This window comes from Alligator sinensis, unplaced genomic scaffold, assembly GCF_000455745.1.
Source record: "Alligator sinensis unplaced genomic scaffold, ASM45574v1 scaffold651_1, whole genome shotgun sequence".
Classification (NCBI taxonomy): domain Eukaryota; kingdom Metazoa; phylum Chordata; order Crocodylia; family Alligatoridae; genus Alligator; species Alligator sinensis.
The window spans coordinates 42,816-58,861 of NW_005842014.1; the positions used below are offsets into that span (position 1 = coordinate 42,816).

At 44.6% G+C, this 16,046-nt stretch overlaps 1 protein-coding gene across 3 annotated transcripts in view; it reads left to right on the forward strand.

Moving 5' to 3' along the window:
- Positions 1-3,247: 3,247 nt before the first annotated feature.
- Positions 3,248-16,046, forward strand: part of EFR3A (EFR3 homolog A) — a 156,078-nt gene continuing 143,279 nt past the window's right edge. Inside the window, exons 1-3 of one of the 3 annotated variants that reach the window (XM_025202103.1) lie at positions 3,248-3,353; positions 10,884-10,936; positions 13,559-13,599. In XM_025202103.1, coding sequence (XP_025057888.1) covers positions 13,593-13,599 — 7 coding nt within the window. In that variant the 5' untranslated portion in view covers positions 3,248-3,353; positions 10,884-10,936; positions 13,559-13,592. Of the gene's footprint in view, positions 3,354-4,591; positions 4,703-10,883; positions 10,937-13,558; positions 13,600-16,046 lie in introns of those variants that run through there. The other 2 variants (XM_014519164.2, XM_025202102.1) reach the window with 2 other exon arrangements.

A 16,046-nucleotide genomic window follows, 5' to 3' on the forward strand; every position in this document is an offset into this window, starting at 1 on the left:
CTCACTAGCAGAGTGAGGTGGAGGCCATCTCTCCCCAGCAGACCACTGCCTCTCTCACCAAAGAGCGGACGGACTGTGAACGTGAAAGCCAAAGCCTTCACGATGACACCAGCACCGCAGTCTTTGGTTGACTACCTTGACCCGTCTCTCCCTCCTCAGCCCATTACTCACAACTGGGAGGAAAAGACCACCTGCATACCCAATCCCCTAAGCGCTGCTCCCAGAGCCCTGTAGTCTTTCATGACCTAGCTGGGATTGCTCCGAGCTGTGTCATTTGTGCCCACAAGGATGAGGAGCATAGAGTAGTAGTCGGAGAGCCAAAGTATCTTTGGGATCCTCTGATCTATGTCCCGGATGCAGGCCCCCGGGAAGTAGCAGACCTCCTGAGCCAGGGGGTCAGGGCGTCAGATTGCCCCTCAATCCCCCTCAGGAGGGAGTCTCCCATGAGGAGCACTCTGAATTTCATTTTGACTTCCTCTTCACTCCCACAGCTGAGGTCTGCCTTTCATTCCCATTTCCAATAAGTCCTGTTTCTTCACCAGCCTTAAATGTCTGGCATACATCACCAAATGGGGCCCAAAACAGTTCATCCAGAATCCTTCTCTCAGTCCCTCTCTTGACCCGTCACATATAATTTCTATGGCCCTGCCCGCCATGAGGTAGAGCTGGACCAAGCTGCCCTGTACCTCATGTGCATATGCATTTTTGGAGGATCCCAAAATGCATGACAAGAACAGCAGGTTCAGGTCCTGAGTGGGGCACTAATTAGCACATGGGTCCTTTGTGTGTGTGGGGGGGTTAACCTTCTAGACTTTACACACATACTGAGCAGCGCTGAACTGTGGAGTCACCTTGGCTTGAAACTCCGGCCCAGTGAGCTATATGGTAAATCATAAGGCATAACAGGTACATCTGCATGTGCCTCTTGAAGGCTCTGCCTGCCTCCTGCATCAGTGCTGTGCTGAGTGGCTGCTCTACACTTGTCGGCAGGGAAAAGGGAAAGAAGCCAATCAGAGCAGGTTCCCTTTGGGCAGGGCTGCAACTTCCTCTGGGGTTGGATTGGATGAACTCCTGAAGTCCCATCCAGCCCTTCTTTTCCATTGTTCTACAATTCTTCCTTCTTTCAGAGACTAGCCTCAGCAGGGTGCAAAATGCATTCCTGACACTGCTGAGTATCAAAAACTCTTTGTTTCTGCTATTCCTGGAAGATAAAGGATAATTCCTCCCCTGGAGCATGGGAACACATTAGCATTTCCCCAGCCATTAAAAGGCACAGAACTGAAATTCAGGAAATTTGTAACCTCTTAGTAAGGTCTTTAACTGATAACTGAATGGGAGCTGGGAGAAGTTTGCAGGCTGTAGTATGTCCTCAGGACCATGTGTTTCCCTCACTTGCCTGTTGCTTCCACCTCCAAATGGATAGCAGAGAGTTGTCTACAATGGAATGTAGACATTGGAGAGTTTCTCTTGGCCCACTGGAAAAAAAATACATCAAATCCATTAAAACTGGGTCCTGATATCCCAGTTTTAAACAGATCTGAACACCATTCAGGGTATCAGAATAAAAGGACAGTCTGATTTGGCTCCTCTTTTCTACTAAGCATCTACACAGATAGCTCTGAACACTGGGCAAGTGTTAGAGTAATACAGCGTCAGTCTCTCCCTATATTCTCAGTTTTGCAGCTCACTCATTTCTGTGTAGATCAGTGATTCTCAATGAGGGTCTTGTGGGGATTTGGTTCAGCTTACAAATATATCAGGGGAGAGCATCAGGGGCTAGGCACACAACTATTCACCAACGCACCCCAGGGGAAAGCCAGGAGCAATGGTCATAAACTCCTAGAAGGTTTCAGACTGGATATAAGGAAAAACTTCCAGACTCTGGAATAAGCTCCCAGTAGGGGTGGTGCAGGCATCTGCCCTGGAGATCTTCAAAAGGAGCCTGGACACGCACCTTGCTGGGGTTATTTGATCCCAGCAGTATTTCCTGCCCAGAGCAGGGGGGCTGGACCCGAGGATCTCACAAGGTCCCTTCCAGCCCTAAACTTCTGTGAATCTGTGTGAATCTGTCTTCTCATATTCCCCGTCTCTCTTCCACAGGTCAGTCATTTTCACATACATCAGTGATCTGCAACCAGGGTGTTGTGAGATCCCTCGGGTGCTATGTAATATTAGCACTATTAGGTTTGCAAATACCTACGTGATTCACAACCCAGAAACCTCAAGGAGGAATCATAGGGTCAAAACCATTCTGACCAGTTGGGGCCTTTTTGGGTTCTTTGCAATGGAACTGCTGTTACTTTCCAAGAGTCACCTCCAGACCCATGGAGGAGCCATGGGAGACATCACCGTTCACTGGAGAGCTGGCCCACAAGGAGTGAAAAACACCTGAAAGCCAAGGCCTGGCATTGAGTTTAGTGAGGCGGAGACCCCCGCTGCTGGTGTGCATGCATCAGAATGGGTGTAACTGGTGTGTGCATCTGAATGGGTGTAACTGGTGTGTGTGCATCTAAATGTTTGGTAACTGGTGTGTGTGTATATGAATGGGTGTAACCGGTGTGCGCGTGCATCTGAATGGGTATAACTGGTGTGTGCATGCTTCTGAACAGGGGGTAACTGGTGTGTGTGCATCTAAATGGTAACTGGTGTATGTGCATCTGAACAGGGGGTAATTGATGCACGTGCATCTGAACAGGGGGTAACCGGTGTGTGTTTACCTAAATGGTAACTGGTGTGTGTGCATCTGAACAGGGGGTAACTGGTGTGTGTGTATCTAAATGGTAACTGGTGTATGTGCATCTGAACAGGGGGTAATTGATGCACGTGCATCTGAACAGGGGGTAACCAGTGTGTGTTTATCTAAATGGTAACTGGTGTGTGTGCATCTGAACAGGGGGTAATTGATGCACGTGCATCTGAACAGGGGGTAACCGGTGTGTGTTTACCTAAATGGTAACTGGTGTGTGTGCATCTGAACAGGGGGTAACTGGTGTGTGTGCATCTAAATGGTTGGTAACTGGTGTGTGTATATTATGAATGGGGGTAACTGGTCCGTGTGCATCTGAACAGACAGTTACTGGTGTCTGCGTATATGAATGGTTGGACTGGGTGGCAGGAGGGCAGCAGTTTGCTTTCCGCAAACGCGGGCGTTCTGTCCCTCGGCGGCTGCCGTCCTCCGCGTTTCTTCCCCCGGGAGAAGCCGCCTGCTCCTTCGGGGAGGGTGGGGCCGAGTCACGTGCCCACCCCCCCTCGCGCCGGAACTACAGCCCCCAGCCTGCACCGCGCCCCGGGGCCGCCTTGATAGGGGGGGGGCAAGATGGCGGCGGCTCAGCCGAGGCGGAGGAACGGCTGAGGTGAGTTGGTGGGGGCGGCCCCCTGCCCCATCCCCTCCCTCTGTCCGGTAACTGCAGGCCGAGGGCGGCTCCCAAGCGTGGTGCGACCCCGGGGCCTGTGCCGCGACCCCCGGGGCCTGTGCCGCGACCCTCCAGGAACGGGAGAGAAACCCCCCGGCGATGCTGAGCGTCACCTGGACACCCAGGCCCGGGCGTTCATGAAAATAAATATTACATGTTGAATCTGGTTTATACGTGAGGGTTTTTAAGTGTAACAGGAACACACATTTGCCTTCCCGCCACCACCCGTCCCCAATCGACGCCGGCGTTGCATGGCGGGGAGGTCGGCGCCAGCTGCGTGTGGGTTTCCGTGGGTTAGGACCGGGGAGTCGAAGGCACCTGGATGGGTGAGAGCCGCTGTGGGGGAAGGGTCTTCACACACCCTGACATCTGCTGGGAGGGCGCTAGTGGGCGATCCTGGACGTTTTTGGAGAGTATTGGGGACACCGTCCTGGTGCAAGCGTTGGAGCGGCCAACTGGGGGCCGTGCCGGCTGGTCGCAGACGGGGAGGGATGGGTGGGGGGACGTAGCAGTGGCGGTAGCGACCAGGAGATGATTGCTGCTCTCCATCCTTCCTTTCCTTGGGATCCTGAACTCGGAGCAAGGACCCTGGACTTCAGAAAAGCAGATTTCGACTCGCTCAGGGAACACGTGGGCAGGATCCCCTGGGAAGCCGGTCTGAGGGGGCGAGGAGCCCGAGAGAGCCGGCTGTGCTGTAAAGAAACAAGAGCAAACCATCCCCATGTGCAGGAAACCTAGCAAGTATGGCAGAAGACCAGCTTGGCTTAGCAGGGAAATCTTCAGTCAACTAAATCACAAAAAAGGAAGCTTGTAAGAACTGGAAATTTGGACCAATAAATAGGAAGGAGTTATAAGAGCATTGCTGAGGCATGCAGAGATGAAGTCAGGAAGGCCAAAGCACAACTGAAGTTGCCCTTAGCAAGGGATGTGAAGGGTAACACGGGGTTCTACAAGTATGTTGGTAGCAAGAGGAGGATCAGGGCAAGTGTAGGTCCCGTACTGAATGGGGGAGGCAGGCTGGTGGCAGAGAGGATGCAAAAAGGCTGAAGTGCTCAGTGCCTTTTTGTGCTTAGAGGCCAGGATTTTTTGGGCAGTATCATCCACTGGACCAGTTGCACGGTTGGGAAAGACTTAGACAAGCTTGCGAATGCAGTGCATTCCTTTTGTATATTTTCTAGACCATCATGGCTGTAACATCACGCCAACACTTCCATAATGAAAGTTTAATTTTTCCTGGGCAGAGAAGATTGGAATGCCATCAGACGTTGCAGGTCTTAAGTTTATAGAAGGTATGACAAAAGTTCAATTTGAGGCCTGTTAAAATGGGATTTTTATTAAATTACGAAATGCAAACAGTAATTTCTGTATTGCAGGACTGGTTTTTAAGGTTCTAATCATACCATTAATTCCACCTCATCTTCCAAATTAAACATAGAAAAGTAATGCTGGAACGGATCCCATGGAGGTTTTTTTAGTCTAGTGGTTCTCAATCTCTTTTGTATCGGGACCCATTTGTAAACACTGATGATAGGTCCCGACCCAGTACCCTTCACTCCAGACCTGCTGCCCACTACCTCCAGGTCCCAGCCCCGCAGCCTGCAAGGGAAAAGCCACCCCCGCCCTCCCTGTTTATTTGCTTTGCGCATTTAGGAGTGCTTCATATCTAGTCATTTCCCTCCTTATTTGTGTAAGTCATTCTGGCATCAACAAGGAAAAGAGTGGGAAGGGATATAAAAGGCGCATATATAGGACCCAAAACTTAGAGAATTTTTTTTCACATCACTAGATACCAAGTTCACAGTAGCCCATCAAGACATTTCCTTCAGGGGAAAGAGATTTTGTTGTTTGTGTTCAAATAGGGTTTTCAGCTTCCTTGGTGCAACACTTTGTTTGGCTGCAGCTTCTGTTTGTGACTGGATCCTGTGGTATTGTTAGGAAGGAGAAGTATGTGCTAAGATATGTCTACACAATACAATAATGTGTTGGAAGAGAAGCCAGAGCTACCATTGAGCAGTACAGCGTTGGGAATTTCTCTGATAATCTCAGTCTTCTCCTGAAGACTAGTTTTAGTCTTTGCTGTGCCTGCTTTTTCCTTAGACTTGATGAAAACTGCATTGCATTTAAAAGCTTGTCTAAGTCTAATCCCAACCATTCAGTTGGTCCAATAAAAGATATTGCCCACAAAAATGCTTGCTGCTTTCACTGAACAAATTAGCATGATGCTCTGCCTAGCCAAATTAGTGCTTCAGAGATGGGCCTTGCTAAATAAGAATGGGTGGTTGTCCTGGGCAGCCTAGGAGCATTGTATTGGAGTGATTGCTACTGCTGGAGCACTTGTGGTGTCTTTTATTGTGGATGAATATGATCGTTCTGTAGGTGTCAGCTATGTGGGGAAAGGCTTCCTTTTCCCCACTTGTTTCATGAATTTTCATACCACAGCTGCCAATTATCAAAGCCTTGTTTAAAATGGAGTTTGTTGCTTTTCCGTCAAGTCTTTCTTTTGAAACGATTCTGCAGTAAAATGAGACTGAAATTTTTGTAGTTTCCATGGCAACAATGTCATAATAATTGTACTTGTATACCAGTAGCATCTACTGAGCATCTTGACATGCTTTACAGAACTAGATTTAGCCTTGCAAACATCCCCGGATGGAACATCTCATAGTGGAGAGGTTGGGGGGAAATCTGAGGGACTGAGGCTAAAGCCAAGACTTATACATGTATGCTGTTTGAATGCCTTGGTTTGGGGTCATCCACCTTGATGTGCTGAGTGTCTGGCTTGAAGTACCTATATTTCTCCATGGCTTCTGAAGTCCTAAAAGTCTTGCACTGGACACTCAAAACTAATGGCTTAAGAGACTTGCCCAGTGTTGCATGTTATACAAGGCTTGTGAAAGAATTACATTCCTCTCCCCACCTTTCAAATATCTAGTTATTCTGACTTCTATTCTGTACCCTAATCAAAAGACAATAGCTATTCCTGCAAATATAGGACTGATCTGTTTAGGGATTAAGTCAACTCTGTAAGAATTGGAGAAGATTTACTCTCTCCCCACCACATGTGCCCATCCAATTTAATTAGAAAGGAAATAGCAATTTTTATCCTGATTGTTTAGAGGCTGTGCCTGGAGCGTTTACTGGTATCTGTACAGATTGACTCATTCCAGCCCAAAGGCTGTACCGGTTATTATGGAACACATGATAACAGGAATGAGATGGACTATTAAGGTAACCTGTCGTTGTGAAATATGGTATGTAAGGGCTTTCCTTCTTTCCTTTGGCAAAATTGGTGTTCTTCAACTTTGGCAGCTTATGTAGGTCAAAAAGCCACAGTTATTGGATTATTGTTTGTAGTTGACTCGCATAACATTTATTGAACCTAGTATAAAATTTTGCACTCTTGCCTAAGCAGGGCTGAAGGAGATTCTACCAAGAAACAATATTTTGACTTTACAATGAAAATGATATGATTGCAACAAAAATAAACAGTTTTCATAACTGCCTGGCATTCAAACTAAGCCTGGGTTCTGAAAATGAAGTTGGAGTCTTTCTAACTTGAGCACCATTTAAAGCAACAATAACAAAAAAGCTTATTTTATTACCAGGAGAAGTCCCTATAGGCCAGACATATACTTTAAGTAATACCTCTAGTGTCCTTTTGTTTTTATTTTTGAAAAATCATATATTTTCATCATAGTGATTAGTGTATGCGAGGGGGGGGGGGAGAGAAGCAATACATTTACTTTAAGATCCTAGGTTGTTTGAAGAGCTGGAAGATGGAAAAACATTTTATATGTAAAATAAGAAAATTGAAAATGGAAACTATTCGGACTCCACACAGAACCTAATGTACCAGTTTAATCCCTTGTTAGAGTACTGTTCTACACTAACACAGCCATGACTCTTAATTTTGGTACTTTTAGTTTAAAGTCAGCCTAAACAGTCTACAAAACAGTAACATTTAAATTGAAGATAGGTATAATAAAAACAAATAAAGGGGTCAGATACTGCACTAGAAGGTTAAACCAGCAAGTTCGCTTATACATTTACATTGTAATTACAGGATAAGAAGGAGCCAACCTTTGTAATCTTAAAAATCACTTGATTTGTTTTAAACAAAAACTTGGGTTTGACTTCATGATGAATTTCTTGAATTCTGGCTCTTTGAGTAGGTCTCTTTTAGGAGTCTGGAATGTTTCTAGAACTCTTTGGAGTGGTATATTAGTACATACAAAATATTAGGAAATACTCAAATTAAGGCTCTCTGGGTGACCTTAATTCATTCTCCTTATGTATGATATGGTTTTCAGACTATTTTTCCACAGGAGCTTGTCCTTGTTCAGCATATGTCAGCCAAGCAGTAAAATGGGCTGTTCTGTGCTTCTACTGGTGCCTAGTGCATTAGCAGTGTGCAGCAATTTTAGGAAACATCCTGTCCAGCCTTTACTAGCCTGGAAAGCAAAGTCCTTGTGTAACTTGGACCAAGCCCTGTTACTGAGTGGGAGAAAGCTGCAAAACCCTAGATAATGAACAGCTGGCAGTTAAAAAGATAATGGCTAATGAGGTGCCTTCAGTTCAGAAGAAGGAGGAGCCAGGGGCTATATAATCCCTGCATTTGGGGCAGAGAGGGCAGTCTGGTCTGATCAGGGCTGGAGGAAGGAGCTCAATGGTGAGTGCTTTGTAAAGTACTGTGTGGAGCTAGACTGACCCTGACTGCACTCACTGAAGGAGTTCCCTGTGCATGAAGCTGAGAAACAGTGCCAGAGACTGGTGAGGGACCTGTGAGTAGGCCCAAGAGGGCCAGAGCTGGTAGGAACCAGCAGGACTGAGTAGGAGCCTGGGAAGAGCTTTAAGAATATCTCCTCAGTTGCAGCTTGGTTTTGGTAGAGTATTGTTCACTAGATTTATAAAGCTGTGAGGCATGACCGGGAGGAAGGGAGGCCACTGAAGATCCACTACAAAGGGACCTAGATTATTGCTGGATTGGCAGGCTGGCAGAGGCCCAGTGTATTGTGACCAGGCTGCCAGAGCCCTGAGAGATGACGCAGAGTGGGGTGAGAGCCCGAAGAGCTGGTGCAGAGCAGGGTGCCCAGGATTACATTTTGTTTCTCTGGAGTCAACCTCCCAGAGTATATAACAACAATGTTGGAGTATGTGTCAGGTGAAAACAGGGGTGGTACCCGGGAGTATACCAGAGCAGGTCTTGTCAACTGGGGGTATGCGTACCCCTGGGGGTAATTGGACCAGTCCTAGGGAGTATGCGTGGGTGGGCAAGGACGGAGTGCTGCCACCCACTACCCTGTGCCGCTGCCTCCCAGGAGCAGGACCTGGGGGCGAGGACAGCAACGCCCCTCTGTGAGCTACACAGGCGCTGCCCAGGTTGCCAGATGTGGGTGGGGAAGCTCACGTGCGGCCTACCACCACCTCGCGCTGCTGCTGCTCTGCATCTGGCTGCGCACCCCCCCTGCGTCTGGTCAGCAGGGGTACACTTATAAAAATAAATAAATAAACAAGAAGATTGAAAACTCCTGTACTAGAGTATAAGGAACAGAATTAGGCCACAAGTAGGTGTCGCTCCCTCTGCTAGCAGTACATCCCATTACAGCTTGACCATGTCGGCATGCAGCAGTTGGATGGTCCTGAAGCACGAGTAGTGCAGAAGGAGTCTATACAACTTAGCTGGTGAATGCTAACATGTGTCTACTTTAAATATGCAAAAATGGCCATGTTTGCAAGACTTACAGGATCAGGTTTGCTATCCTGTCATAGGGTACTCAAGTAATGCTTCTGTGCTGCTGAGAATAATCCCTTGCTATTTATAAATATCCAGTCCCTGTTAAAAAGCATGGGAGTGCTTTATAATGTTGTGAGTACACTATGCCTATATTAATAAGTTCTATCTCAAACCTTATTCCTGGAAATAAATTCAGCTGCGTTAGCGGGGAAAGAAAGCATCAGCCGTGGGCAGACAGCTGTATGTAGAATTTCTGTCTGAACAGTTCAGGCATGTCTGCACTGCTAACTTTCTAAGCGGGTCCAGAGAGGTGATACTCCCCCTCTACGAGACTTTGGTCAGGCTGCAGTTGGGGTACTGCATCCAGTACTGGGCACCGCACTTCAAAAGGGATGTGGCCAGCCTGGAGAGGGTTCAGAGGAGCCACCCGCTTGGTGAGAGGGCAGCAGGACAGGCCCTACGAGGAGAGACTGAGGGACCTGAACCTGTTCAGCTTCAGCAAGAGGAGGCTGAGGGGGGACTTGTTGGCTGCCTACAAACTCATCAGGGGAGATCAGCAGCAAATAGGCAGCGCCCTTTTCTCCCCAGCACCACCTGGGGTGACAAGGAACAATGGTAATAAGCTGATGGAGAATAGGTTTAGGTTAGAGATCAGAAGGCAATATTTTTACAGTTAGGGTGGCCAAAATCTGGAACCAGCTTCCCAGGGAAGTGGTCCTCACCCCTACCTTGGGGCAAATTCAAGAGAGGTTGGATGATCACCTGTCTGGGGTCTTGTGAACCCAGCATTCATTCCTGCTGCCTGTGGCAGGGGGTCAGGCTGGATGATCTGTTTGGATCCCTCCTGACCCTAGCTACTATGAAACTATGAAATATATGCATCTCTGGTTCTAGCCCATTTGGTTGTTATATTTCTTCCTATCGCTAGCCATATACCTGCCATGTCATGTGAAAGTCTTTGTGGGCAATGATGTACAATGATGATGTGCAGGGGGGCTCAACCAGCGTTGTTACACTCGGATTGAATGGTGACCTTTATTCCCTGCTTTGCAGGTGTAGGTTATGCCCACTTTGGCTGTGGTGGGCTCTGCCCACAGTGCTGTGTGGGCTGCCAGAGGTCCAGCTCTTGCGGGGGCTCTGGCATCTGTGATGAGAAACCTGCTGCCATGGTCAGAGCTACTGCTGCTGTGGGAGGAGGTGTCAGCAGTACAGCCAGCAGCAAGGGGGTTAGTGCCATGTGTGTAGATCCTCTCATGTCCCCTTGCTGCAGCAGCTGCCGCTGCAGCTGCTCCTGATCCTGAATGCCACCATTCCCATGGCCTCTGGCAATGGCAAAGGGTAAATCTGTCTGCAGCTGCAGTAAGGGCCACCCCAACACTCTCCCTGCAGCAGCATGAGGTTTACAAGAGGACGTGAACTCCAAAAGCGGGCAACTCTTGTCATGCTTTTCCAGTCTGGTCTCCCTTGTCCTTCCCTGCTGTGGGTGCCACCGGGGCATGCTGTGCAACCATGGTGAGAAGTCTTAAAAGAAGACAGAGAGACAGATATTTGATTTCCCCCTCCCCATCACACACAAAAGCCAAACCGTTACAGTTTTCATAGGATTTTTATGTAATATTTAGGTAGGCTAAGCTTATTCAGAATTTATTAAAGGTGTTCCAAAAAGATCAGTGGCTTGACTTATTGTACTTATATAGTATATTATGTGTACAAATTATACTTTTATTTTCTTATAGGTTATTACATCTTGCAAAATTGAAGACAGCTTCTTGGCTAACAATGCCTGGCAGTAAGTATGAGCATATTAAATTACTTTTACATAAAGATTTGACTGTCACAGTATGTAATAAATATTATTTAATTGCGAGCAAAATGTCCAAGTGAAATAAACTAATAATGAAGAGACAATTTTTTAATTCTAAAACGAGATTCTTGTGCCTTTCCTTCGCTTGTAGCTAGCTGTGAAACGACTCATTGATCATAATCTTGTTATGGTGAAAGTAGCACATGGCTTAAAGTATATAATTTTTGAAATTGCAATGTGAAGTACAGTTACAAAAGAAGGCTATGATATTCCAGTGTAACACTCTCATTTTTATTTTAATGATTACTGTTATATAACTAATAGAATCAGTATCAAACGCACACAGTAATATGGCTTAATATTTAATGTATTAAGGCTTGTTCTTTAATACATTCAAAAACATCATTTATCTCATAGAAAGAAAACCTTCATTTGAGTTTCAGATAATGAAAACAACTGGGCTATTGCATGGTTTTGTGATTTACCATATTTACTCGACCATAAGACAACACTGGAGGTGACCTTTCAATTGTTAGATTGTATATATAGAAAATTAATAAATTTGCTATAGTTTTCCAAATATAGAATCTTATTATTGGAGGTTTGCCTTGAATTTATGCCCTTCCCTCTGCTACAGCAGGGAAATAAATTGTGGTGGGTTAGGTGGCCCACTTGTCCTTTGGCCCTTCAACTTCTTCTCCCTACAGTCCTCCGTCCCCCATACTGTCAGACCCTGATCTGTCTAAGCACATGGAAGTGAGGGGCAAATCTGAAAGCACTGACTTTTAAATAATCATGCCTGTAGTAATTTGCATATATGCAAATTACTGTGGGTACCCATATACTTGGTGTATCTAAAATGGATGCATTTTACATTTTTTTAAACTTAAATTTTTAGCATATGTGCTTCATAAATACACTTTTAAGCAGCATTTTTGTGCCTACTTAGAGTACAATCTGCATTATATTAGTCCAACCCCCAAAAGCTCATGATTTTACCATTTAGTTTGTTGGGGTGGGCCCCAGCAGAGTCAACAGTTTTCATGACCCCATAGCTTAGGGGGGGGGAGGGGGTGTGCGCGCATGCGCTCCAGATACCCACGTCTTTCAGCCATTCTACTTCTCAGGGTAGTACCTGCCGAGGTAATGTATAGTTAACCTCCCACTTCCACTTCCAGTGGGAAGATCTTGGCTTTATGTCCACTTTCTGGAAATGGGAGACTCCTCCCTAGCTTGTTCCTGGGGCTTTATGGCTAAAGACAAGCATAATTTGGGGGCATCCAAACCCCAAACTGTCTTGGGCCTCACATAGAATGCCTACCAAGGGATTTGGAAACATCTGAAGCCCCAGGTAAGGTGGATGTTTGCCGGTAGTAGGACCACTTATGGTTCTTGACTGACTCATGGATTTGGAATTGATTTGGCTTGGAACACAATTTAAAAAATATATATATTTTTAATGAAAACAGGTAACTTCCCTTCAGTATGTTTGCCCAATGTAGGCTGTATGTTTTATAGTCATGCTCAGTGTTGGTTGCATTTACTCAACTTCATAGTTGGCTTCTGTAACTGATTTTGGCAGCAGTTTAATGGTAAACTATGTATTTAAGGAGGCTTCCTTAGACACGGATGTAGGACGAAGCACTCTTTTCCCTAAGCTGATTGGGAGAGGGTAAGGAGGGACCCCATCTTGTATTTGAGTAAATACGGTAGCTTTAGAATGATCTAAAAGTGCTATGTAATCTTTATGAAAAAGCTAACTATAATCAAACTTGTGAACAGATGAGGCTGCTTTCTTAATTATTTTTTGTTGAAGACTTTCAGGTACCAAGATTACCTGAAATTAAAAAACAATCACACTTTAAATTATGAGTTAGCTAATGGTTTTGGCACTTGTCTGTATTGATGCATAGGAGGGTTGGAGCACTGTTGTTGTTATGATGGGTCAGGAAATGTGAAAAGCAAGGTCTTATTTTGCCAATACCTTTTATTGGACAAACTGTATGTTTGGAAAAGATGCTAGACAACCCATCAGGCACAAAGTGCCCTTCCTCAGGTCATTGAATTGATCTGGAAATTTTTAACACTGGTACATTTCCGATGGGCTGTTAATTTGTCCTCTGTATATAAATCAGGAATGTTATTGGTTCTCTGTCTAATAACATAAGTATCTTAACCTCAAAAATACAAGGTATTTTACAATACTTTGTATACCTCAAAAATACTTTGTTACAGCCTTTTCTGTGAGTAGCTGGTCTGTAACTGCAGCATTTGAACCTTTGGTATTGTTTTATGACTATGAAATACTTTTGTACAGTTTTTTCATCTGCATTATGTTTTTCTTCATACTGGGATAAAGAAAAGGAATGAAATGCTTAATTTAAGACTAGGGAGAGCTCTTTAAAATCAGGGTCACAACACAGAAGGAAAAACAAGTGATGCATCTTGCCAATACTAATAAATATTGTATTAAATGGATATTCATTCATTTTTTAGACTTCTGGCATAGGACATTCTCAGTTTTATTTCTATGGAGAATATTAAAGATGTCAGGCAAAGGGGCCTACCAGAAGAAATTACATTTTTTGTTCTTATCTTTATCCCAAGTATTTTTCCAGTTCCTATCATTAGTGGTGGTTAGATGAGAGGTAAGTGCTATTTTTTTTCTTTTTCTTAAATCCTGGTGTTACTGATTCAGAATACCTTACCACTGAGGCATTAAGAGAGAATAGATTCTGACTTGGGGGAGAGAAGTACATGGGACTTAAATTTGCATTTAACAATGGACACTTTTACACATGCTCTGGCAGGCATGGGGGGGGCACTTTAATTGGGGAGACGCACTAATTAAAAGTACCTAAGCATCATGTGTATCAGTGTCCCCACACTGAAAAACGGCAGTGGGGCGCTTTGAACCAAAGCTCATTGAAGGAGCTTTAGTTCAAAGCACTCTACCACCATTTTTCAGCATGGGGATGCTGATGCATGTGATACTGGAGCGCGTTAGTTTCCGCACTCGAGCAGACTCAATTAATTGAGTCTGCTCCAGCATGCTGGATTTCCAGGGGTCAGAGCAGGCTCCCTGCATGTGTATAGAAGCCTAATATTTTCAGTATCATTAAGTTTATTTTGTGTGGTTTTTTTTAATGAATTGCAACATCTTTTCCTACTAAATTCTTAAGTGTTTTATTAAGTAGAATTATTCAGGTAAATAGATGCTTTCTGTCATGAATTACTGAGATTTAATTTGATTAAATCTCACAATAATCCATAATGAGCATAAGTGGAGTTCTTATGTTTACCTTTGATTAAGTACTAGTCCAACATAATTTTCCTTTAGTTCATGGATAACAGAAACAAGGCTTGGCCATTAGGGGCATTTATACACATACTTTTTCATGCTGTGATGCACCTGATCTCCAGCGCGTTGGAGCAGACCCGATTAATCGAGTCTGCCCTGCATGTGAGCTAATGTGCACTGTGGTGCATTACTTGCAGTTGCACGTTTTGCCAAGTATACGTCAGCATGGAGAAAATGGAGGTGGTGTGCTTTTGAACTGAAACACTTAATCAGAGATGCTGCGGTACTGGCATGTGTAAAAATGCCCAAAGATTTAGAAAGGAAAACTAGTTTATAGTTTGTTGCAGTACAGTACAAAATCTGGTGACTTTTGCAGAAAACAAGTGAGAGGGGATACTTGTAAAGAGTGATTTCCAAAGCACTGATTTTGAATGTGAACCTACTCATTTGGAAAAAATAAGTTAGTAAATCACATAGAAGTGACTGTGCATGAGAGATGCAGGCACTTAGTTAAGTTTTTCAAACTGTTCTATGACATTTACCTCTATAAAAATGGTGAAAACTGTCAGTGTTTGACCAGTGATAGTGTGTGTCGTCTGTACATGATGTAATAATTTTTTTCAAAATTCCCAAAAGGATTTTTGATCAACAAAACAGAAACTATTCTTCACCAGCCACTGTGCATCCCTTGTGTGTCTTCATTTGGGTGGGTTTTTTTGTGCGTTACAGTTATTAATTGCATTTGTAGAAATACCACAGAGGACATTCTTATACAGGGGAAGAGAACCAAGCTACAAAGAGATCTTGGTACAAAGAAAATTGCAGCAGTGGGATATTTAAAACTAATTTGAAGGGAGGTTAAAAAGGAAAATAACAAATGTAGCTTCACAGGTAAGACTAGAGAGCAATATTTTTATCTTTGCAGTAGGGAAGGAATATTATCAAATTGTTAAGGATTTAAAGTATTAGCTATGGATAGGATTTGAAGATGGCTGTTTGTAAGCTTTTTAAGCTTGGTGAAACATGATGTAATCAAAATTTCCCTTGCTTGGATATTTTTAGATGGTATCACTATTTTGTATAATATCAGTGTTGCAGAGTTGTTCTTTTTTAAGCTAATGAACTGGAGACTTCTGCGGCATTTTTTTGTACTTTCAAGAGTGCAATGAAATTGCGAAACAGTTTAGATGAAGATAAGTATCCAGGTTGTCTTGGTATCTTAGTAGTTCTGTCACTTGTGCACAGGGTAGAATCTGTCACAACCCAAAGTTGTGGGTTTTTTTTTATCTGAGTGTGCTTCGGCATCGCTAAATCATGTTCCCGCCAAATTGCAGCTCTTTTGCACGATGGAGTGTTCTGCTGCAACAGAGAACCCGCGTGCAGGAGCTTTTCCCGCCAGTTCTGTAGCTTTCTTTGCATAGTGCATTTCTTTTGCATTATAGCAATGCGCGATGCAAGGAGTCACTGCCATTTGTATTAGGATTCGCGCCACATTATTGACCAGTCTTAATGTAAGCACACGTGGCGGCTAGCTATTGGCTTGCTAGCCATACAAAAGGCTTGGGTGGTTTCCGCCCAAATCAGAAGGAAGGAAGGAGAGAGAGAAAGAAAGCACGTGGAGTTCGGGAAAGGAGCGTGAGGATCTCTAAGCGCTTCTGATCCATACGAACCCAGCTTTTCCTTAAGAAGGCAACAGAGGTTTAATTTGTCGAACCCACGGAGCTTCAACAACTCCGCAGGACTTATTTACCGTCCCGTCGGAGCCTTAACGACTCCGAGGCAACTAACCTCTAG